Source organism: Pollicipes pollicipes, unplaced genomic scaffold (assembly GCF_011947565.3).
Source record: "Pollicipes pollicipes isolate AB1234 unplaced genomic scaffold, Ppol_2.1 Scaffold_2555;HRSCAF=2994_pilon_pilon_pilon, whole genome shotgun sequence".
NCBI lineage: Eukaryota > Metazoa > Arthropoda > Thecostraca > Pollicipedomorpha > Pollicipedidae > Pollicipes > Pollicipes pollicipes.
This window is the reverse complement of record NW_023596136.1, coordinates 36659465-36682807: the sequence shown is the minus strand read 5'-3', so window position 1 is coordinate 36682807 and position 23343 is coordinate 36659465. Positions and strand designations below refer to the sequence as shown.

At 49.0% G+C, this 23343-nt stretch overlaps 1 protein-coding gene across 1 annotated transcript; it reads left to right on the top strand.

Moving 5' to 3' along the window:
• The first annotated feature begins 12928 nt into the window (after positions 1 to 12928).
• Positions 12929 to 20811, top strand: LOC119109731 (procathepsin L). The gene is made up of 4 exons (XM_037233482.1): positions 12929 to 13076; positions 16063 to 16233; positions 19247 to 19485; positions 19899 to 20811. Exons 1-4 carry the CDS (start codon positions 12945 to 12947, stop codon positions 20326 to 20328), a joined length of 972 nt encoding a protein of 323 aa, XP_037089377.1. The 5' UTR covers positions 12929 to 12944; the 3' UTR covers positions 20329 to 20811.
• The last annotated feature ends 2532 nt before the right edge of the window (positions 20812 to 23343 follow it).

Below are 23343 nucleotides of genomic sequence, written 5' to 3'. Positions count from 1 at the left end.
TCATCGATATCTGAAGGGAGCTGCTGAAACCGTCACTCATTTAGCGATGTGAAAGTGCGCCCAAATCGGCGACGGTGTTGGATCCAGGATTTCGTCAAGCAGATGGGCATACAACATCATGTTCCCTCTGGAAATATTGGTCCCCTCCAAGAAACTTCTCGGATTTCGGCAATATAGTTTTAAGATTTCTATGATCCCTTTTACGGGGAGTCGCCTCATCGTGCACAGGCCCACAGGTCTAGATGTGGTACGTGGCCCGTGGCCATACATAAGCGCGCGCGTTCGTTTTCTCTACATCATGGTGGACCCTGCCGTCTTCATGCCAAGCATTTCGGAGAAGATCTGGAACCATGAGTTCAAACTGAGCGGTTAATGCTATCAAAAATTAAGTACGACAGTTGATCCACATGTTGACTGCGGTGCTGTGACCAGCTGATGGCTTATTGCTAATGCCGATTTGCTGAGCTCCGAATTGACTATTGCTGATTTAATTATATGATATAGAAGAACAATACACCATAAATTTAGCAGCCAAGGGGAAAAAAGATGCGACGTAGCCGGCGCGTAAACATTCATCAGAGCGTATGGGGACGTTACTATCTGCGGGCAAGGCTCCAAGAAAATTTTCATCTCGTAGGTGTCGGATTTGTGTGCATTAATTGCAAGAAGCAGCCAGCGGATCCCAAAAATGCTTTGTATTTGAGCCACGCGGCACGTCACTCCAGCTGCCCCCCAACAGCGTACACAGCTCGGTACCCTACCCAGCACTGCTCTCGCCAAAAACGTGTCTCTCTCCGCTGTTCCTCGCCCCTTGCGCCCACTTCGCCGCTTCCGCCGCGCATCAGATGAAGGTTTCCCTTCACATATGTTCATTTGGGCAGACTCGTACACGCTAGCAGGCGAAATTCCATAAGTGACGGAAGTGGCGCTGTGCTGGCGCCCGCGAGCACATGTAGGGCTTTTAGAAATTGAGTAACGTCCTTCGGACCCTATGGAAAGAGCAAAGCATCAATATGAAAGGCCCGGGGCGATCAAGAGTGCCCCACCGATTAACATGCTAGGTCCCGTCAATAGTGTAAGCCCTCCGAGAACATGGAAAATCCAAGACCAGTGTGGACGGCACCTGAGCGACCGACGGTGCCACGGCATCTCAACATAGAGGATGCCGTCAACAGCGTAGGATCCTCCGAACAAGCGAGATAAACCCAAGGACAATCAACAACAAGGTGAACCCAAGATTAGGACAATCCACAGAGCCAAAAGGAAGAATCAAAACCAAAGTGGCGGGACCTGAGCGAGCCAGGGTTCCTGGGCAGGTTCACAGGAGGGGCCCCCAGCAAGAGTGTAATGTCTTCTGCAAAGTGAGAGCAAATCAAAAGAGCCCAGACCAAAGAATATGGGGCCCTTGACTATCGAGCGCATAGATAGATTAAATTATATGGCCCCAGCAACGGCGCAGCGCCCACCGAGCGAGTGGAAAGAGCCCTACACCAATGTGAAGGGCCCCTAAGCACCTGAGAGTTCTCCGGCAGGTTAACATATGAAGCCCCCGTAATAGCATATAGATAGAGGCTCCCGGGCAAATGGGAAGAATCCCTGGAGGGGCCCTGATCGATCCTGAATGTCCCGGCAGGAAGGCACATAGGGCCCCGACAACAGCGTTTAATTCAATAGCACCATCGAGTGGAGGCCCCCCTAAACGATCGGAGCGCTGCGGCAAGTAAACACACGGGATCCGTGACAACAGCGTAGGCCCCTGGCCAGCATAATGAGCTCTAAAAGCTCTCTATCCACCACCCTCTCAATCAATCAATCGACAAATAATTACTTTGGTCTGCTCCTAGGCCTTCATTTTTGCTTGCGCCCCGAATAGTCCATGTTTTGCGTTTGGATTCAAAGACCTGTGTCCATCCGGAACCTAGGGGCTCCTTCGAAACCCCAAGGGAGGGGCATTGCCCGTTGACGCCCCCCCCCCCCCCACCCTTCTGGATCCGCTGCTGCTAGGTGAGGTTTAAGGGGCTTCTGTATTCGACCCATTATCAACAAATCGACGCATAATAATTATGTTTAAACATATTTCTACTCATTAGCATTCAAGTAGTGAACATTTTGGCTAACACACACTCGACATGGAGCATTTCGGCAAACTGGCATTCGACTGAAGACTTGATCCCTTGGGCAAAGAAGCATTCGACAAAAAATGTTGGAAACTGGCGTTCGATAAATATGGATATCGACTTATGAAGATTGCGTCAGTTGACATGGTGTCATGAAATCTGACAAGCAAATTTCCGTTCAACTTTTACAACTTTGCCTTGCTGACACGGCGGCAAAAAGTCCTGTTGGCAAAGTATCATTTACATGGTTAAACGCAGTCGGTGAAAAGGCACGCCGACCAAATTACCTTCGGTTAACTTGTGTAGAAAGACATTCGGTCAAATGCAATTGGAACATCTGTTCGAATACCACATTAGAACTAGAACTAGAGATTTCAAACTATCCTTGTCATCACGAGTGAAGTGTGCCGTCAAAAAAATGAATTACATTTCCTATCCCCGTCGTCAAGCTGTGCTTGTGGCCACCTGCAAAGGCGTGAATTTCTGTAAATTATTCAGGGTGTAGACGCCTTTCTGTAAACTACTGGGTGTGGAGTTCATTTACTATACAGCGGCGGACCAAAAAGGGACCAAGCGGCCCCCGCCCCCAAAATGGTCAAAGTTGGAAGAACGATAAGGTGCTTCTGTACCTCTAAGAAAATCTAAGTAGCTTTGAGTAAGACAAGCTTATTTTAGAACAGCCCTTGAGACAAAACGGAGCGTAGACCCGTGACCAAAAAAAATCGACCTTACCCCAAAACCAAGCGTGCTACTCCAATAGGCGACGTTTTTACTACGCCCTTGTTCCTATAAATCGGAATTTCTTGTTACGTGATATCACATTGTGGGCTGGAAAGCCGTACCAATGCTCTCAACGCGGAAAATTTTGCTTCTTTTCTGTCGACGGCAATGCGTCATCGATATTCGATCGGATTTCGGTATCTCCGGATAGATGATCGATATATCGATGCGCAGCTGGTGATCAATGATCCTGTTCTTGGTTTTGGTAAAACGGATTGGTATTTCGCGTGAGACATTTTGACCGGCACCCGTTCGGGGGAGTTGACTTTTCCCGTCTGTTTTTTTTTTAAGCACAGGTAAAAACAAACAATCGCAGCAGCACGTCACTTGCAGCATCTCTTGACCTATAAATTTTGCATCCTGGGTGCAGATTTGAAGTTTTTATTTACTACGACACTGACGTTTTCGACCAGCTGCCATTCCAGAATGATTGGACGCCGGTCTAATACGTTGATACTTCTTACATGAAGCGCCACGCATTCTGGCAGATGCCCTTGCAACAGTGCGGAATGGTAGCTCCGCTCCGACGCGTACGCACCAGAGTGCACATCACTCAGGCTGTGACCACAGGAGCTCAGCTGCTGCTGCGGCGCCGTCGCGCGGCCCCGGGGACGAACGACCGTTCAGAGTGCTAACGCGCGAGCCGGGTGCGCCACGCCGCTGTCCACAGCGAGTGGTGGCCGCTGTGCGGGCGGGAAGACCCCCGGGGCGACCGCAGCAGCCCGTGGCGAGAGATCCGGCCCGTGACAGGCCGTAGGCAGCAGCGGCGTGAAGCGTTCGCCACCACGCCAGACGCCCAAAACGGCCATCATGTCGCAATTCAGCTGTCAGGCTGAGTTTTTGGATGAGAGCCCTTTCCACCAGAAATTATAATTCCAGGGCTATGGGATTAAGGAATGGTTAACGGTGGGGTAGACTTGCATGCGCCTGGGGGGAGGAGGGGGGGGGGAAGGCGAGGGACAGCCGCTGTGCTTTGACACGAGCATGAGTGCAGGGTTACCGATCGGGGCCCCTTTCCCGCGGAGCTCTCGGCCCATTAGTGCCTGACGCATGTAGCCTGCTCCGGACAAGCGGGGCGTCGCGAGGATGCAGGATGAAGCAAGATAAAGATACGAGGGACGGATGAAGCTGCCGGAGTGCCGACTGCGACAGCATTAGTGCCGACACACCCGCCCTGTGGTATATCAAGGACGTTTAAGGTGCAACCGATTGATATCCCACTGAATTCCCGCCGTTCTTCCTCGCTGCGTTTAGAGTAACGAGTACCTGGTATTTACTCAGCGCGAACAAATTACAAATCTTTTTACTCTAGCACGCTCTAATTCTCCACTGTCATAACTCATAGCTTACTTAGCATAATTTCACGGCAGCCGAGCTACAGTTCGGCGAAAGGCTCCATCCAGTCCGAGATCGGTACGCGGCTGGGCAGCAGACTCCAGAAGCCGCCGCCAGGCGGCGGTGGCAGCGGCGGCCAAACACAAGCACGGTCACCAGGGGGTGGAGAGGACTGAGCCCCGGCAGCGCGACCGCTGGAGGGAGCATGGCTACCCTGGCTAGCGTGGTGCACCGTGAACTGTGCGCCTAAGTAAAGAGAGGCTCCGCCTTTCGAGTGTGGAGTTCTTCCCGAATTAATGTAAAGGCCTGTGTGCGAGGCGCTGAGTAGATCGATATCTTTTCATGTTTCTATCGTAACCCTTCGATTAGATTGTGTTAAAATGTTTGCCGTTTTTCATTTCTTATAGCTGCTCAAAAATGTAAACCTTTGCTAAGTATTTCAAAATGTCCAAACATCACTTTTTAGACACGCCCGAGCAAGCGACCCTGCCCGTACAGGGGTGCGGAGACCTTCATGCAAAGCGGTGATCACCAGGATGCAGAGAGAAAACCAAGTTAAGAGCGGTGCAAGCAACCAGAACCAAGGGATGGAAGCTGAAAAGCAGTGAAATGACACTGCAGCTGTTTGAGGACCTTACAGTGTGTCCGCGTGGTATTTGTACAAGGAACAACGCACAAGGTACCGGGCATGCGTCTACGAAGCCGGCAGCTATTGTTTTTCTGCGCACAGGTGCTACCTGTGAAACCGGCGGGTTGGCCTAGATCCATGACAAGAAGAACACCATTCACGAACTTTGTTCCTTTTAACACGCGCTGGGGTGGGGAAGGAGTCAAGGTCCCCAAAGGGTTTTCTGTAATGGTTTCCGAACGGCGCGCCGAAGCCGCGTCAAATGTTGCATAGCTATAGACAACTGAATAGCGGATCGTTTGCTGTCAACAATTTATATGTACCTTGTGAGGTCGCTGACCTGACCTGCAGCAGGTCAAAGTAAGGTCGTGGATTCAGCGAGGTCGATTTCTAGGGTATCGTTTAATCTGAAGCAGCAACGGGGCGTTAGGAGAAGCCATACATCTCTGGGATACTTTCCGAGGCAACACAACAATTAAATGAGAAAATTCCAATGGGCTAGTCTCGGGTATGAAGGTAAGACCAAGGACAAAACAAAGCCGTTTTATTGCTCTAAGCCTTGCATGAGGCAGCTTCTGGGGCTCATTTCAACTTGATTGATAAGACGGCTGACCACGATACGAGCTGCATTATGCATCTTCCATGGACTTCTTGGTCATGGTCAGAGTATGTCACTGAGCTAAAATGACCCGGGTCAGTATTTTGTCGTTTGGAGCATAGTGTCAAGCCAAGTGTAATCTTTGTCGCTTATTCAAATGCAAAACTCATGGCAATACTGCGTGATTTTGGTCGCCATGGCATTCAATAGGTCACATAAGATCACTGACCTTTAATGAGCATGCGACCTTCTCCTTAGGACAGTTATCTACATTCTTGGGGCACTTGAGAGACCAAGCTGGTGTTTGACCTTGTTTGACCTTATTAGACCCGAAGGCCACGAGCTAGGAATCTCACACGTTAAACTGAGTGATTTCACGTAGAGGCCAACACACTCTAGGAACTTGGTGTCCAAGGCTCTCGTGGTTCCTGAGATCTCAAGAGGGGGGGGGGGGGGAAGTAAATTGACCCCCGAGCGAAAGGTACCCAACTGGTCACCCGGAAGCGTGTTCAAGACATTTGATGGCTTTTATTTTGGGCAAGAGAAACATTGCACACCAGAAGGGCACACAGATAACTCCAATCGAAGAGCTCGTTTAAATCCAATGGGCCTAATGATGATCCCATACGCTCAAAATCGTTCGTCATTTACTTAAAACGGCCTGTCGCGCAGGGGTTAGATGTACTTGAACGGATTTCACATCATCCCGCCACAGCGACAGTGGGTAGAGCATGCAAGATCATGTGCGCAGTGACCTTCGTCCTCAAAAGTGTAACAAACTGCCCTTAGAGATTGGCTGTTTTTAAAATGCTGGTGTACACATTGGAACTGTTAGTGCATTCTTTCCACACGAGCTCATCGGCCGTATGCTGTCCTGAGGCTTAACCAGCCTCTTTTCGGCGAAAAGTAGCAATTCAAACCCCACGTGGGGAGTCCAGATTCGTTCCCCTGCCAGCGACATCAGCTCTGCGAGGCATACGTCCTTTCTAAGTGTTAGAGCCCATGAACAGTCCGGTGATGACTCACCCCGCTCACAATGTAAGCGAGGGTTCTCCGGCGCCTCCAGTGGTAAGCGAAGTTCCACCGATAGGAATCGACATAGAGTTTTAGACTTCGTATTGACGTGCGCACCAGTCGATGAGCCAAATGTTAAATGGCAGCGCGGGTGTGGCTGGAACGCCTAGCGCTTAGAGCTGGCAGTCAATGCTTGTGTACAGCAAAGGACAAAGTCAGTTGGATGCCGATAGGGTGCAAAACAGCTGAGCCCCATGACCCGGAATGCCTCCAGGTAACGGCAACGTAATGTCACAGAGCGCCGCAATAACCTGTGCGCTTGTGGAGATGTTTCGCACGCGCCGAGTGATTGAAGAATACCGCATCTTTCCACTCTGTCGAACGCCGTGCGCTCGTCGCTGTGTTCGCGACGCTTCGATCCCACGCGCTCTGATCACTGACACCAAGTGTCAAACAAGAGAGCCCTGAAAACGGACTGGTGGCGGGGGAGGTGTCGGGAGGCGGTCGGCCGTCAGAGCCGGCACGCGCCTCACGCTTCCGCCGCCATTAGCGCTCTTCCGGTGAAAACAAGCCCATTCTGGGAAATAACGGTTCTGGAGCTGCTCGTAAACACTAAGCACGCCGCGCTCTCCACTGACAACTTTTGACAGGCCGGCCCATCGCCATGCCCTGGAGGAACGCGCTCCTCAGCGCCAGGTTTGACATGGGCTCCACGCCGAATATTTCGGTCCATCTGAGCGTGTAACCAACGCGCGGAAGACGACCCCCCCCCCCCCCCCCCCCCCTGTGAGGCGGGGAGCGCCCTGTCGCCCCTGTGATTAGATTGCCTCTCCGATAAGCCGGCGGCGTCCGATCTGGCGCATGGGTCTGGGCCGAGCTCGACGGAATCCGGCGAGGACCTAATCATCTCCGACGTATCAGTCAAGTCCCATCACACGGAGGCCTCGCCGGAACTCTCGCTCCCGGTGAACCCTCTCATGTCCAGTGCCGCGCCGGCGGCGAGAGCGTCGGCGCAGGGCTTAAATCGACGGCCGTCAGGTGCTGGTGGTGATGTGGTTTCCACGTCGAAGAACGCTGGTGATGTGCGGAGAACGTGCTGAGAGGGAAAGTCGGACTTGTAAGCTGTTTATTGCCGCCACAGTTGCAAACAGATGGGTGTGAGTAACATTGCACTCCCAGAATAGACATCTGCCATTGTATTTGCTTGAGAGAGCTCGGGTGTGCAGAAGACCTCGCAGTTCTCGATTATCCTTTCGGTCACGATTACGTGGCAGCGCAGCTGGGAAACCTGTGAACGCTTTCACCTAAGATAGGTCAGCAAAATGAGAAAGAACGAAGAACGTCTGCAAACGGATCTTTCCGGGGAATAACTAAGCTAACACTGTCATTGTATATGAGTGGTGGAATGAGATACGTGCACATTGAGCTGATCGTAGGGACCAGACAAGCTTAATCTGGCTAACACTAACCATACAACTGCTAGTACTTCTTACTATTTCATTATACTTGGTTACAAAACTGCTATGCTTGACTGTTCACTCGTTTTTATCGCTTCACCCTTCATGTGCCCTCATGGCATCGTTTTTTCTTCTTTCCATGCCCTGCAAAGAACAAAATAGGCCTGGTGTAACAGCTCGCGTTGATCGCAACGGGCAAAGCGGTTCCTAATCTTTGAGTACCGAAAGTGTAGCGGCCAAGGTGCGCGTCTGGAAGACCAGAGGTGCGGATTCGACCCACCGCGATGGCCGCCTCCGCCGCCGGGGCGAGAGGCAGGCGACGCCATATAACCTCTGTAGCTGAGTGCGTCGTAAAGCTCCGATCGCACCCACAATGAGTCGTTAAATTCAGCAAATGGGGCTTTAATCTCTAGCAATTCTGCACGCATCAACGGCAAGCACAAGGCCCTCGCCATGCATGGACAAAGGCGTCTCCTCCTGCGCGCCATGAACAATGTTAAAAACTCGAAGGACACCGCGCGTCAGCGGGTGGCGGACAGCGCCTCGCACGCGGCGCACGAGAAGTCGACCCGCCGCCGTGTCAAAACGGACGTGTGTCGGTCTGGCAGCTCGCACCGTCTCGTGGCAGACACACCGCCCACTCGCGCTCCCGCCCGCCGAGCTGGAGCAGGCCGGCGATGCTGTGGCAGATGTTGCTGAAGCGCGTGCGGTGGCGCACAGTGCACCAGGCTACGGTCGGCCAGAAGGGGTCGTGTTGGTTTGCTGGCCTTGGACAAATGTTTAATTCGAGTGGCTCCAAACAGGAATAATAGTTGATATAACGTGCAATGACGTGAACTCATGATATATCCCGAGATTTTCGCTTGATGGTCATTCATCTAAACACATGTGGATGCTAGGAGGATCAATGTAGTTTTGTTATGTTTATTTGTTTTTAGCAATTTCGTCCCAACCTTTTGAATGGAGTCTTTGTCGAACGATCGATCCGAACTTTTTGAAATAGAAGAGTCTCTTTGGTCGGGTCTTTTGTTGTGTTGTGCTGCTTGGACTGATATCATATAAGCTTTGTGAACAGAAAGGATGCAGTCTGTGCAAACTCTGTGAACAGAAAGGTTGTAGTCCGTGCCCGTGCGAAAAAATGCGTCCCCGACCGTAGTACAGTGCATTTGCACTTTTTCCTGTTACCGAACGTGTGTACATGTATGCTGCACGCGCAATAAAGCGCTAAAATTGTAATAATTTTCATGGTTTGGAAAACCGAATTTGAATGTGTGAGACTGGGCAATGCAATAGCTTCAGGCGCTGGAAGTGACTGGGAAATGCTGGCCGAGATTCCGACTCATCTTTTCTTCTCTCTCACATTGCTGCGTTCTAGGTTAACGGCTTAATCATTCATTGGTTACAGCAATCTACTATGACGATCTTCCATTTTCCTCTAGTTTTCATGCAGATTGCCCAAGTTTCAGTTCTATGGTACAATGTGCAACGCCTTACTGTGCCCCAGCCGGGATTTCGACCAGGCGGACCCAGATCAGTGAGAAGATGCGCTCTCTCTTTGTCGCTATAGGGCTCTGCTTTTACTCGGATGACCTTTCTCGTCTCGCGGTCCTATTTTGATGCACTTTTGATGCACTGATGTCTTTATGGTTTGAAATCTTTAGAGCATCTCAAACTTGAAAAAAATACATAAATTGACAACTCCATGGGAACCCAGCCACCCCGGGGGGGGGGGGGGGAGAGCAGGGGCATGGCCCCAAAAGCCTGTCCTTGAATACGCCACTGAACCTTTAGATTATTTATATTCGTCAATTCCATTAGCGCAGGTAGTAAAAGCGACTGTCTTCCTGTTCACTCACTATTGACGGGGTGGGTCAGAGCGACTTTAGGCACTCGTTATTACCATACCGCAGACCATCCCGGACTGGGACGGTCTGCGGCCGGTAAAAGCGGCCGCGCTGAAGGTCAAATGACGTCAGAGGTCAGGACGGGCCACGCCGAGCATTGCGAAACGTTAAGCTTTTGCAGCCGAGATCACGTTTGGCCTGACTCTGTGGAACTTCTGTCTGCATGCAAGATGAAAGAATATTCCCTGAGCGGATCGCAAAGAGCACTGGTCGCCATCATTTCGACCCGACGGCGAGAATAAAACCGGTCGAGCTCCGTGCTCGCGATCTGACTCAGGAGACACGCCGTCAGGAGCGACAATTAGACTCGAGGGACACTCCATCAGGAGCGAGCTCATGGCCATTGTGTTCCCAGCTGGTTTCGAAAAGACGGTGCTTATCTGGAACAAGCTGGAGCCCTTCATCAACGAGGTTTGATACTGTTTTCCAACACTCGGGCTTGCGAGCAGAGTGCCAGCGGCTTGTGCGTGTTCATGCCCAGGTCCCGCAGAACCCTTCGCGTGGCTAAGTGCAAAAGATGCACTAACTGTACACAACTTATCTAAAACGCGTAAATTTTGCGCGGCTTCTCTGACAGCTGTAAACTCTGAAAGGTTTTGTCAAAGTGAAGTGTAGAAGCAGTCTTCAAGTCGTGCAGAATAAGCATAAGCCCGTAGATAACAGGGAATATGAGCTGCTCACGAACGAGAGGCATGTTAAATTATCTCACGCCCGGGAAATGCAATATTCATTAAATCCATTGCAAACCAAAATATTGCGGGAGGTTTAGCCGGGGGTTTCCGTTTCCAAGCACACAACACACCTGCATATCATCAAGCTGCAGCCTGTCATATGAATTGAGGCTCATCCCCCTCCCGCAGCTCCAAATCAATGTCGCCAACGCTACGCCGGCCCACATCTGCGTGGCCGCGAGTAAGATCCGCCGGAAATGAGCTGATCACCATCTCCAATTTATCTCGCTGAGAGCCAGTGATAGGGGAGCCAACCACGAGGTCTGATGCCCGCCTCATCAGTGGTTTTTCCAGCATGCCGTCCGTCGTCAGCAGACACCGTGTTCACCTTCGCTGTGCGCTACCGGGGATTTCTCCAGCAGCGGCGGTCTGGACTGTCTCCGCGAGGTCAATTTCCTCGGCATGACCGATGTCACCCGGCCTATGTATGGGGATCAAGTTCGACAACAAGATCAAGATCGGTTGATTGCGGAAGTAAAGAGGGGTTTGTCTTGATGTACGGGATGTTATCAGTGAGTGGCATTTCAACGTAGCATGAGCGTCGCCCCACTATCAAGCACTCGCTCCAACACGATGAAGACTCATCAACTCTTAACTCCAGCCTCACAGCTGACTGTTGGAGGACTGACACGGCCTCCCTGGGTCGCAACTTTAACTTACCACCAGCATACGCTGAATATTGACACAATACTGTTGTTCGAATGAAAAACGCACCCCGACTACATCGTGCAAAACAGATGTGTACCATGATCAGCTTAGTTGATATGATGATGATGACGACGATGCTGATGCTGATGCTGATGCTGATGCTGATGACAATGACGACGAATTCGACGACGATGATGATCATGATGATGATGGTGATTAAATAGGTGACCCTCCGCCGTCGCCAGCTGACGAAGAGCTGTCGCCGTCCGTATCGCGCAGCCACCATGCCTGGGACCAGCGCGGCATGCCCTGCCATCTGGTGGGCGGCTTGAAGGCGGTGATTGGCCGGTCTCCATCAGGCGGCGGTCGACTGCTCAGGTGACCGTACGACCCCGCGGCCAGCACCGTCTTCTGTGGGATCCAGCGGCTGCGGACCGCGACCGTCGCGTCCATGCGCTCTCGGCTTGGTAGGGTTATGACGGTGCCGAGATGGCGTTGGCGATGGCGTAAAGCACTCACTCGGTCTGCATACAACGCTCCGTTATTCGCCCAGTGCACACGCAGAGAGGAGTGTTGTCCATATTCCAAAGACTGGGAGGTAATCTCTTCCCACTTCTGCTCGTCAACAGCTGCGTCATATGGCGTCATGCCCTGTCGCGAACGCAGCATGTTCTCCCAGCTGTAAACTCACAAAAATGGCGATGCAGTGCAGCCTGCCAGGCTAGGGTGCAGGTCATCCTTATGCAGTCAGACAAGTGAGGGCTGTACTCGTTCGTTCCAGCCATCTTTATCGATGACATCCGTCTGACCGGTTTGTTAGTACCGGAGGTTTCAGGTCGGGAGGTGCGCTCCACCCCGGCCAGGTACTGGAGGATAGCAAACACCCCAACAAAGCTGCATTGAAGCTGCGCGATACCGTCCCATCCACTCAAGGACCCCAGTGCCCAACATTTGTCACAGGCTGTCTGCTGCCCTTCCTGAAGACGACTTTGGGAACGCGAGCACGTGTGTCAACACGTAGTAGCCGGAACCAACAGATGCGTTTTAATCGGCGTGCCATGGGAATCCAGATAAGAAGATATATAAAGCAAACCTGCTCATGGCAGACGTCTAGCCATCGCCCACAAAGGTGAGACATCACATACCAAGTGCCAACAAGGGTCGGTGTCAGCCAGCATCAGTGCCAGTAACCACCCAGCACCAATACCAGTGTCAGCCAACATTAGCACCAGTGTCAGCCGGGGATTACGAGTGCTACTCAGGATGTGTTTACAACTTTCCGCTGATGTCAAAACTAACAAATCATGTAGAGTTTACCTCTGTTTTCTGATCAGAAAGTTAAAAAAGTATATCCCTAGGGTTGTTAACATGTGGCACGCGCTCGCCTCTGGCGCCCACAATCCTATTTCGACAGGGATGAGCTGTAAGTCTTGCCATTCGCATAACGCTGCCTGTTGCCACTAAATCATTACCTATTCGTAATGTCGTGTCATCCCTAGTTTGCACGGGCACTGGCCTGTTGCTGACATTTTTCTACAAACGACTTTGTCACGTAAGCCCCACGTCGTTCCGCAGTCCGTTATTTGACTCGGTGAAGACCTCGGCAGTGATGGCATTATGATCCGACAGTCGCAACTGATTCCGGAACATCTTTTTCAAGCATGGAAGTCAGACCTCCTGGCGGTTGCATCACGAGTTTGCGTTGGCCACAGATCTGGGCGCCGTGATCACCATGAAGCTCCTGCTGGCTGTCGTGCTGGTTGGAGCGACGTCCGCTTTGGTCGAGAGAACTGAGTGGGAGGCTTATAAAGAAAAATACAACAAGGTCTACGCGAACCCAATCGAAGAGCTCCACAGAATGAAGGTAACGAAATAAACTGTGATCTGGAGAATACCTGCGCATATCAACAGGATGTCTGATACGCGACAACGAGCTCGGAAAGCAGCCGATGCAAATACAATGTGTACTTGATGAAACAGTTTTGAAGATGAGCTAGGTCGACATGCATTCTCACTTTGATGTATTTGCCGATTTGGCTATGACATTCCATTGTATTTAGCCCACAGCAAGGCGAAGGCTTCGCGTGCTGAAAATCACAGCATCTGCTCCTAAAACAAGCTGACAATTTATATTGAAGTTATCCTTGGAAGTCACTGCCCAAAGCTCGGTCAAGGAATTCATCCTATAAATAGGTCTCACCACTTTGATATTTTCAGGAGTGAAAATATTTCGTTAAACCCGCTAGAAGGAAGAAACAGCATAGAAATTATAACCAGCATGCTTTAAAGCTTGCAAAAGTTACGTGTCACTGGCATGAAGTCGGGTCACCGTCGGCCCTTTTTTGAGAACTTCGATCAATTTTATAGGACGTTGATGGCCAGATATGACGAGGATCATGGCATCTAGCATAGACTCTATATTGCGACCACAACTTTGATCGTGGTCAAGACCATGAAACCCAATAATTTTTGGTGCATCAAATAAGTGTGAACGATTCGTCGACATTCAAAAACTTGCTGTTCACTATGACAAAAGCAACTCATTAAAGAAAATGTTTCACTTTGAAGATATTAAAGCAAGCATCAGATATGATGAAACTAGCCCACTTAAGACTATTGGCATACTTTTAAACAGAAAAGACTACTCCGGACATCACAATATATATGTTTAGCATACACACCCCTTGCTACGTCATTGTTCATGACATGTTGGGATTTGGATGATGTTATTATGACGTCATGAAGGCCAGGGTGATTTCAATACTCTTCCCGAAGCACTCTCCCTATTTTTGCGGACGTCTAGCTCAGGACCTTAAGGGGTTTAGGTCTTAAGAAGGGGTGGGCTGTGAACTACACCGAAAAGTCTTCATGGTGGCTATTTCAGTTAAAAAACCCATATAAATGTGTAACACTCCCCTTAATATGATGCAATTAAAAAAACAGCTTTAAGTCACACCTTGAGGCACAAGGATTCCCAAAGGTCATATGAGCTTAGTGTAGCCTTGAAACCTCGGGAGCGTACCTGACAGCCTATTTCAGCACCGAGTTAGTCACTGTGGTCAGAGTTTCCCGCCATTAGATCCATGTATCATTTAAATGCATTCATATCTGGGCCAACATATTCGTACGTCAGTGGATTTTTTAATAATTTCTTACTGAATGCGCTCAGCATTTGCAACAAAGGCATTCAGCCCTAGGCTTCTCAGCGAGCAGAACAAGCCCACCCACACCCAAATGATTTCGGATAATGGGAAAATCTTTTGAGAAGTGTAATTTTTATCATGGAAATGTTCTTACTGTGACATGAAGTATGGTGCGAAATAAACAAACAACACGTTTAACACCAAAACGCAACATTGCTGATAAGAAATGTCACACAAGTATAGCTTCGGTGGCCCCATACAAAGCCAGGTGAGCGATCGTGTATGAGCTTGCATATTTGAGGTAGTATATCGCGCACAATCTCCAAATCAGCGATTGCAGAAAAAGTTTCCACGCTTGCTGTCATCGAAATTATCACATAATGGCTCCTAAAATAGGCCGACTATTGCTGACACTGGGAAGACATTCTACAAGTCGTGCAGGCCCTGGTAGAACTTTTCAGATAATCATGTTAACGTGCCATGATATAATATGTCATATATGTGTCATGTGTAATATGTCATATATCACGTATATGATATCAACATGGTAATATGTCATGTTATATAAATATGTGGAATTCAGCAGGAAGGAGGCCAACAAAACTATCTATAACTAAGCAGAAATGGAGAATGTTAGGCCGGTGCACGCGTAGCAGGTTTTTGACGTTGACCTGACCCGATCTGGCCGTGACCCGATCTGGCCGTCTTTGACGTTGACCCGATCTGGCCGTGCTGAAAGTTGTAAAAAATGATCATTATTGATGGAGTCTCCGGGCACTTATTCTTATGATATATTTAAGGCCTTTCATGTTTGTTTGATAGTTGGACCTTCCCATTATCATAGTTTTTTCAAGAAGTCGCTAAAATTAGGCTTCTTCCGGTCAATGTATTCCAATTATGCTATTTAAGCTAACAAAGTTGTTTCGGTTTTCATGGACGTACTTTAACCTTTGTGACCTCCATCAACCCCATAATAATCTGGGGTAAATATTCTAAGACCTTTCAGCCTGTCTGGGTTAGCCGCACCTGCCGATATATTTTCTTTCTCGTCCATAACTATATTTTCGTTTCGTCCAGAAGCCGGCCCCCTGCGGCCCGGCGAAGACGGTGCTAGAGACCAGCCTGGCATGGGTCAATGGCCCATTGCTATGATGACCTCTTTTAACTTCCTATTGGTTTACAAGGTCTTTGCCAAATCCGATTTCAAAAATCCGAAAAATTGTCTCCTTTTGTCTGGGAAGCCGCAATTTTTCTTCGCCTCGTATTCGAACGTTAACGCTGGTCTGACACAGACGGTCGCTGACCTGAATTCGCGGATCAAACCGGACATAGTCAAACCTCTTGAACAGGGAACAGCAATACGTTGCCAAAATGAATGTCTCCTTTCCAGCCCCCGAGCTGGCACGCAATGGGAACAGGCCCCGCCCAGAGGGTTTGAAATATACGTCTAGCAGTCTCCGCTTGGTCCATCTGCGTGGTCTAAGGCCGCTCCCTAGAGGGAGGAGACCTCACGGAACAGGGTTAAGGGACAGCACAACTCGTCGATTAGCGCTTCATTTGAATGTTTTGCGCCATCAAGCATCACGATTCATTGAGCCCAGATCAAGCATTTTAGTCCAAAGTGCGGCAAGCTGCGACGGCACGACGAAGGAAATCATGTGTCGACATCATGTCCACGCCTTCAACACGCCATCGTCATCTTTTCAGGTGTACGCCAACAACAAGGCCCTCGTGTCCCGGCACATGAAGGAGTACGCCGAAGGCAAGCACACCTTCACCATGGCAATCAACCAGTTCGCTGACCTCACCAACGAGGAGTTCAGCGCACGGCACGGAGGTCTGAAGGTCGGAAGCACTGTACCTCACACAGCGCACAAGGTAAGATCCGACTGTCTTGGCTCCGCGGGATGTATTAGTACCACGGTTGAAGCGTTCTTCAGACTCTCTCCACGCTGCCTTGTTAGTGGGTACACAAAATTTCGACGGTTTATTTTCTAGCCATCGTCAAGCGTTATGGAGTCCTCAACAGGGCTGAATGGTGATGGTGGTCGGTTTTCAATAGCTGTATGCGTAACAACCAGAGTAGTTATTCTCACTGGCATAGCTGGTTGAGCCGAAATGTTCTAATGCCACTCCAGTGCTCTTGCACTGACCTAGCCGACAGACCAATCCTTTTGTGTTGGAACTGCTATTCATCTCCTGGGCTTTTTCCGGCATAATAAAGCTTGGACTTGATGCCTTGGCTTGGCTTACTACTGAGGTTGATAGCCAATGTCATGTGTGTTGTACCCTTGATCTTTCTAATTTTCCAGCCAGGAAAGAACAGGTAAACGGTCAGCACAGACATCGCATTCAACAACACCACGGAACCACTCGTGTTCCGTTCGATCGTACACGTGTTTCAACTTAACGAACATTGCTACCAGCAAACAAAGGGAATGACTGTGGGATCACCTCTGTCACTTGTGATTGCAAACACCTATATTAAATATTTCAAAGACTTGGCGATGGAAACCACTGTACCTTTCAAGCCATCAGTGTGACTGCGATACGTGGAAGTCTTATTTATCTTCGGGCAACACCATGAATACGTCATGACATTTCTCGACCATATGACCAGTTTGCGACCATCAAACCAGTGCATTAAGAAACGCGAGGGCAACAGGCTACCGTCCGTAGGTGTCAACGTTGAAGGAACCGACCAGTTCAGGGCATCATGGGCATCAGTATGGCGGAAACGAACACCAGCCTGAGCTCCTAGTCACATTCCCGGACATCGTCAATAATGGCATTGTGAGATGTCTTTGAATGCCTTCTGGATGCATCGCGCAAAGGCCACAAACGATGTTGACACAATTAAGAAGAGAGAAAACACATCTCACCGAGGCATTCAACAGGAGCCGGTACCCAAAAGGCGCCACTGACATGCAGCCTTCTGAGCGTGCTGAACAAGCACGATAGTCAAAAGCAAAAACAGCAGCAACGGTACAAATGCGTTACCACAAATGGTTGTCAGAAACGATCAGAGAAAATATGTGGATGCTAGAAGATCAGGACAGTCTTCGGAAACAGCCCAACGTTTCAAAAAGCACCTACCAAGTAAGACTACCGACACAGGACGAGAAACATACGAAAAACTCAATACACAGCATGCCAGATCCTGAGGTGTGACTTGGTGAAGCATGTATTTACGAAAATGAAGGGATATAGTTTTTGACACATTATTAACACAGTGCAACGCTGGAAATGACAAATATTATGAAAGCAGCACACCTGACATTGGCTAGCAAACCCATTAGCATGATTAGCCAAACAGATGTGGGAAAATGCCTAAATATTGAAGAGATTGATAGCACCTAGTTGGAACACAAAAACGTTGCTCTTCTCAGCCACCTTACTGGTAGAGCGCTGTACTGCAATGAGGACACTCCGTTTTGATTCATAGCAATGCCAAAGCTTCTTGCTGCAAAGCTGCCTCAAGCTGCCACCCGTAAGTGGCTGAACGTTAATCACCAACCAGTTATTTTTATGACTGATAACCTGAACAAACAGCCAGCGTCCGGTGCCTGATCAATTAACACGCGCTCGGGTGGGGCTCAAATTGGCCCCTCAAAGGTTTTTCCGGAATGGTTTCCGAACGACCCGGTACAGCCGCGCCAAATTTTGCATAGCTGTAGATAATTGAACAGCGGATCGTCTGGCATCAAACATTTAGATGTACCTTGTAAGTTTGTTGACCTGCAGCGAGTGAAAGTCAGGCTATGGATTCAGCGAAGTCGATTTCTAGGGAATCGTTTAACCTGATGCAACATCGAAGCGTTGGATGAAGCCATACATCTCTGAGATACTTTCCAAGGCAACACGTTTAAATGAGCAAATTTCGTTGACCTAGAGTCAGATATTAAGGTCAGACGAATATAAGAACGAACCTGTTTTATTACTCTAAAGATTACTGTGTGGGATAGTTTCTGGTGCTCATTTCGAATTTACGGATAACAGGTAGCGCATTAGACACCTTTCATATACTTCTTAAAGGTCAGAATAGATCACCGACCTAGAATCATCCAGGTCAATATTTTGTTTTTGAGAACATACCGCGTTGCGTAATTTTTATCGCTTATCCAAATGTAAAACTTAAAGCAGTCTTGTATCATTTTGGTCACCATGATCTTCAAAAGTTCAAACAAGATCGCTGATCTTAGATGCGCGTGTGACCTTTTGCTTAGAAAAATTATCTAGGTTCTACGGGCCCTTTGGAGACCAAACTGGAGTTTGATCTTTTTGATCTTATTTGACCCGAAGGCCATGACAGAGGAATCTCAAACTTTGACCTAAGTGAGTTCAGGTACAGATAAATACACCCCGTGAATTTTGGGTCACCAGTTCTCTTAGTTCCTGAAATTTCAAGGGGGCGGTCCAAATTGACCCCTCACCCGAGCAAAGGGTATCCAGCCGGCCACCCAAGCCCATGTTAGGACTCCTGGTAACACCCAGATAATCAGTTGGCCGACAAGCTGTGTACATGCTTATACACTAGACGAGGACACTAGTCCTAGCCACCGTTCCATCCGTGATCCAGCGACTATAGCGTTTCCCGCCCTGAAACCTTGCATCCTGACCATGCGTGTTACAGTTCTCCTGTTAACCAGCGTCAGCGTTCGCAACTAACGCTGCCGAGGTGTATTTCATTTCGTTCACAAAGAACACGATCGTCAAAACTTACCGCCTCTCGCTAAATGTAGCGGTTCGCGAACACAAACGCGACTGTGTCTCTCACCTTTCGCGAAATTGCTAATATCACCATCCCATCTCCCTGCCGGCTAGGCACCTTTCTTCGTAGAGGTGCTGCGCAAGTTGGCGGCTCCTGAGACTATCGTGCGCTGTCCGGCAGATGTCGGGCAAGACAGCGCCAGCCAGCGTCGACTGGCGCGACCACGGTGCCGTCACCCCGATCCCAAACCAGGGCGCATGCGGCTCCAGCTGGGCCTTCGCGGCCACCGGCTCGCTGGAGGGCGCCTGGAAGCTGTCCGGTCACGAGCTGGTCGAGCTCAGTGTGCAGCAGCTCCTCGACTGCACCGGCCGCTATGGGTGTTACGGATGCCAGGGCGGCTGGATGGACAAGGCTTTCGAGTGAGTCAGGGGACGGTCGCCAGAGGGAGAGTGGCGGGTATTTCATCCTGTGTTGAAGTCCTGGTCTATGTCATTCGGAAACAGGCGCCGGAGGGATGTGGAACCAGCGTTCAAGTTGTGTCAAGAGACACATTTGTTGACGTGGTACGAAAATCACCGGGCTTCCGCCAGCCACTGCAGTCTTGTATCTCCGGCGGATCAGTTAGGTCATTTTCTCACGGTGGTCTTTGCAGGCTATAAAGCCCCTATTCTGACCCCAGCGGCAACTAATTGCAAAAGAGTTCGGACAGAATGAGCAACGATTACGTTGGCTCAAGGCCACATATGGCGACGTAGTCACACGAAGTAAGACGATGCAGCTCATTCACAAAAGGCATTTCACAGATAACTGAGAGATGCCGTTTCGCCGGCAGGTACATCCGTGACAACGGTGGCATACAGTCCGTGTCGTCCTATCCGTACACGGCGAAGAACGGAGACTGCCACTCAGACGCCAGCAAGAACGTGGCCACTCTGAGCAACTGGACGGACGTGCCGCAAGGCAGCGAAGCCGGTCTGCTGGACGGCGTCGCCAACCACGGCCCCGTGTCGGTAGGCATCGACGCCACGCGCTCGTCGTTCCAGATGTACTCGGGCGGAGTATACGACGACCCCCACTGCCATGACAGCCAAGTGGGCCACGGGGCCCTGGTGGTGGGCTACGGCACCGAGGACGGCAAGGACTACTGGCTGGTGAAGAACTGGTGGGGCGCTAGCTGGGGCCTCGACGGTTACATCAAGATGAGCCGCAACAAGAACAACCAGTGTGGTATCGCCGCCGTTGCCTCTTACGCGGTCGTTTAGGGGCCAGCCTCTGTTGAAGTGTCAAGCTTAAATGTGGACACTGACTTCAGGATAATGGGTCCGGCATTTGGTTCGGTAATGTACAGGGAAGGAGTGTTTAAGATGGCTTATTTTCCTGTAAGTAAAAGGCCAGCATCACTTTTTAAATTCACTCGGCATGTAATCACGCTTTGGCTAAAAAGTTTTAAAAGTGGAGCCCGCGCTAGGATCCACATGGGCAGACATCAGAAAATGACGTTGGTATGTTTGAAAGATTTCGAACCAGCGTTTCGACAACAACATAAGGTAAAAAAATGGACAAGATCGTCATGCATATGCACCACAAAATTCCGGCATCGTTTTTATGTTTTAGTATTTTTTCATCCAATGTTCTTAGACGTATATGCTTGGGCGCACGGCGCAATCTTCTTAAGCGAAATACAATATAATGCAATATCTAAGAAACTTATGCTTCCTCCAGTACTACATCTATGTAAGCTATAGATTAAAGAACGCCTTAAAAACACTGAAAGTTTTTGGAACACTTCGGACATTTTTTGTGCATTTTGTTTTTACTGACGACTACAACATATTCAGATTTCCTAAATACCACCCCATTCAGCAATCTGAAATCGCCATGAGTAGAAAAGCAACACCATCAGCCGCGATGATATACAGGCAAATAGCTTAAGAGGCGCAAATTAGCGCAAGATCGAACCTGAATTCTACGCATGATAAGTTGGTAAAACAACAAACATAGGGCACGGCAGTCATCCATCCAGTTTATCCTTTAGGAATAGTAACATCTTGGACACGTTGGCATCACATGATATGGCATTCACATATTCTACAAAACTATACATCAACCCCAAACATTGAGCATGAATTATTCAACATCGATTATCTCATCTGACGTTCACAAATGATAAGTCCTCGGTTCAGAGTTTCGACAGCCTATGAAAGTGTCATCCACACAAGACGCTAGCTTCGGCCTATGTCAAATATCCAGAATCTGCACGAAGCAAACAACAACGAGAAACAGCCTGCACGTTGTCCTCACCTTACAGTGGTCCATCCGTCCCAAAAACACCTAGCATCACCACACCAGCTGCGGCAGCAGCCTAGGTCCCCCTAGCATAATAGATTCTCTGTGTTTTCCATTGTCAACGAGATTACGTGCGCTACACGAAGCTCATCTGAAAACAGAATTCGACATACCACTGGTACGAAACACTAAGTGCTTGGGGCTATGGCTTAAGATGTATGTTCCATTACCTTGTGCTGGGCGTTCCATTACCACCAACGTTGATTCCGAGCGGTGGGGAGCATCCTCTTACTTATTTATTTTTATTTTTTGAAGCCGAGACTTTTCGCATGGTCCAACCAGATCGGTGTTTTAAATTCCTGAAGCTTGATGCGAAAACGAACGGAATTCGTGGTATGCATTTCAAGGTAAAATATCTTGAGAACAAAAGCACGATGAAAAACCAACTGATCCATTCGGCCCACTTGAAGCGTATAGCCCATCTGCGATAACATATATGTCAATGAGGTTCGATCCGTATAACCGTCAATAAGTCGAACCTGGTTACCTTCAGCAAAAGGAAATCAACCCCTTTTGACACACTTTTCTGGTGCGAAATAAGAATCCTTGCAGCTTTTGAGCAAAATGTCACCGACATGGCTTCGAGAAAGAGGTCGTAGAACATGACCTGTCAAGGTTAGAAGCCTCAGAGCTTGGCAAAATGCATTAGCAAGATATAAGCTTATCTAGAGCAAATTTTAGCAGCTTGCTCAAAATCCATCAGACGCTCTCAAGAAAGACTATTTGAGTGGTGACGGGACGGCTTTGATTCCTCCCCTCTTGGGGCAAGGATTAGCACGTCTCCCAGCCATCCTCGAGGTTCAACATACCCTTCCTTCATGAAAATGGATGAAGCTTAAGATTTTGCAGCTGACAATTTTGATACCGAAATGTTGAGCAAGACACCCCACGTCAGAGCTCTATACGCTTTTAGAAGTGCCACCTCATTCTAAATCAAGACACACGCCATAAGATGACTATTCCAGAATCAAGATTAGGCATACTCCGCTCAGGTGAGTTAAAAAGTAGTTGAACTCGCTTTCCCAGGGAACCGGGGCAAAATATCAACGTGCTGAATAACGAAGAGCAAAGTTTCGCGTGCAAGACATCGGCACGAGAAATGTTCATAAACGAAATATCGACAGACACAATATTGACGCCACAAAATATCAACATCGCACGATATCGCTACGCAACCATCGAAAAGCAGTTTAACGCCTCACCAACTATCGGTGTCGAGAAGATCGTCAACGTTAAACATCACTACACGAACTATGGATACGCAAAATTTTAGCAGAAAACAAAATATTTCGGATGTTTTGGGGCACAGGTGACCATGCCTCAGAAAAATCTCGTTTCTGGTCATAGTCTCCCTAAGATCTGACAACATTTTTTGACTCATCCCTTATTGTATTGTTCTCAACATAAACAAAACTCAAAATACTGAGTTTTACATCTCCGTGATGGGAATGAATCTGATTCAGAGTAGAACGCACCAACTCTTTCTTGTTGGTGCAGCACTAGTTAAAGAGCGGTACTGAAGAACACGCGCTCCATGCCGCGGCACCAACCCGCAATCAGTCATAGCAGGCCACTGAGAGATCATACGCAAGCCACTGGCACGCACCACCAGTGATCTCGCCCATTTCAAGCACCTGATTCATACACAAATGTGAAATAAGTGTGATAATACACTTGTACGGCCCGTGGGACTATCAAATCGCAGGTTTTCTCACAATTTCCACACAGGTTTTCTGTTGTAACACCGCATTTCACTGTGACCACATTTCAAAGCACAGTCTAAACGGGAGGTCATGGTAATGCGATTCAAAAGGTTTACTTGTAAGGCACAATTTGTTTGCTCAATATTTGAATTGGTCACAAAGTGTGTGTTAGATATTTAGTAAAGAACATATCCAAAATCACTGTGATATTTCACTAATTTTATAACT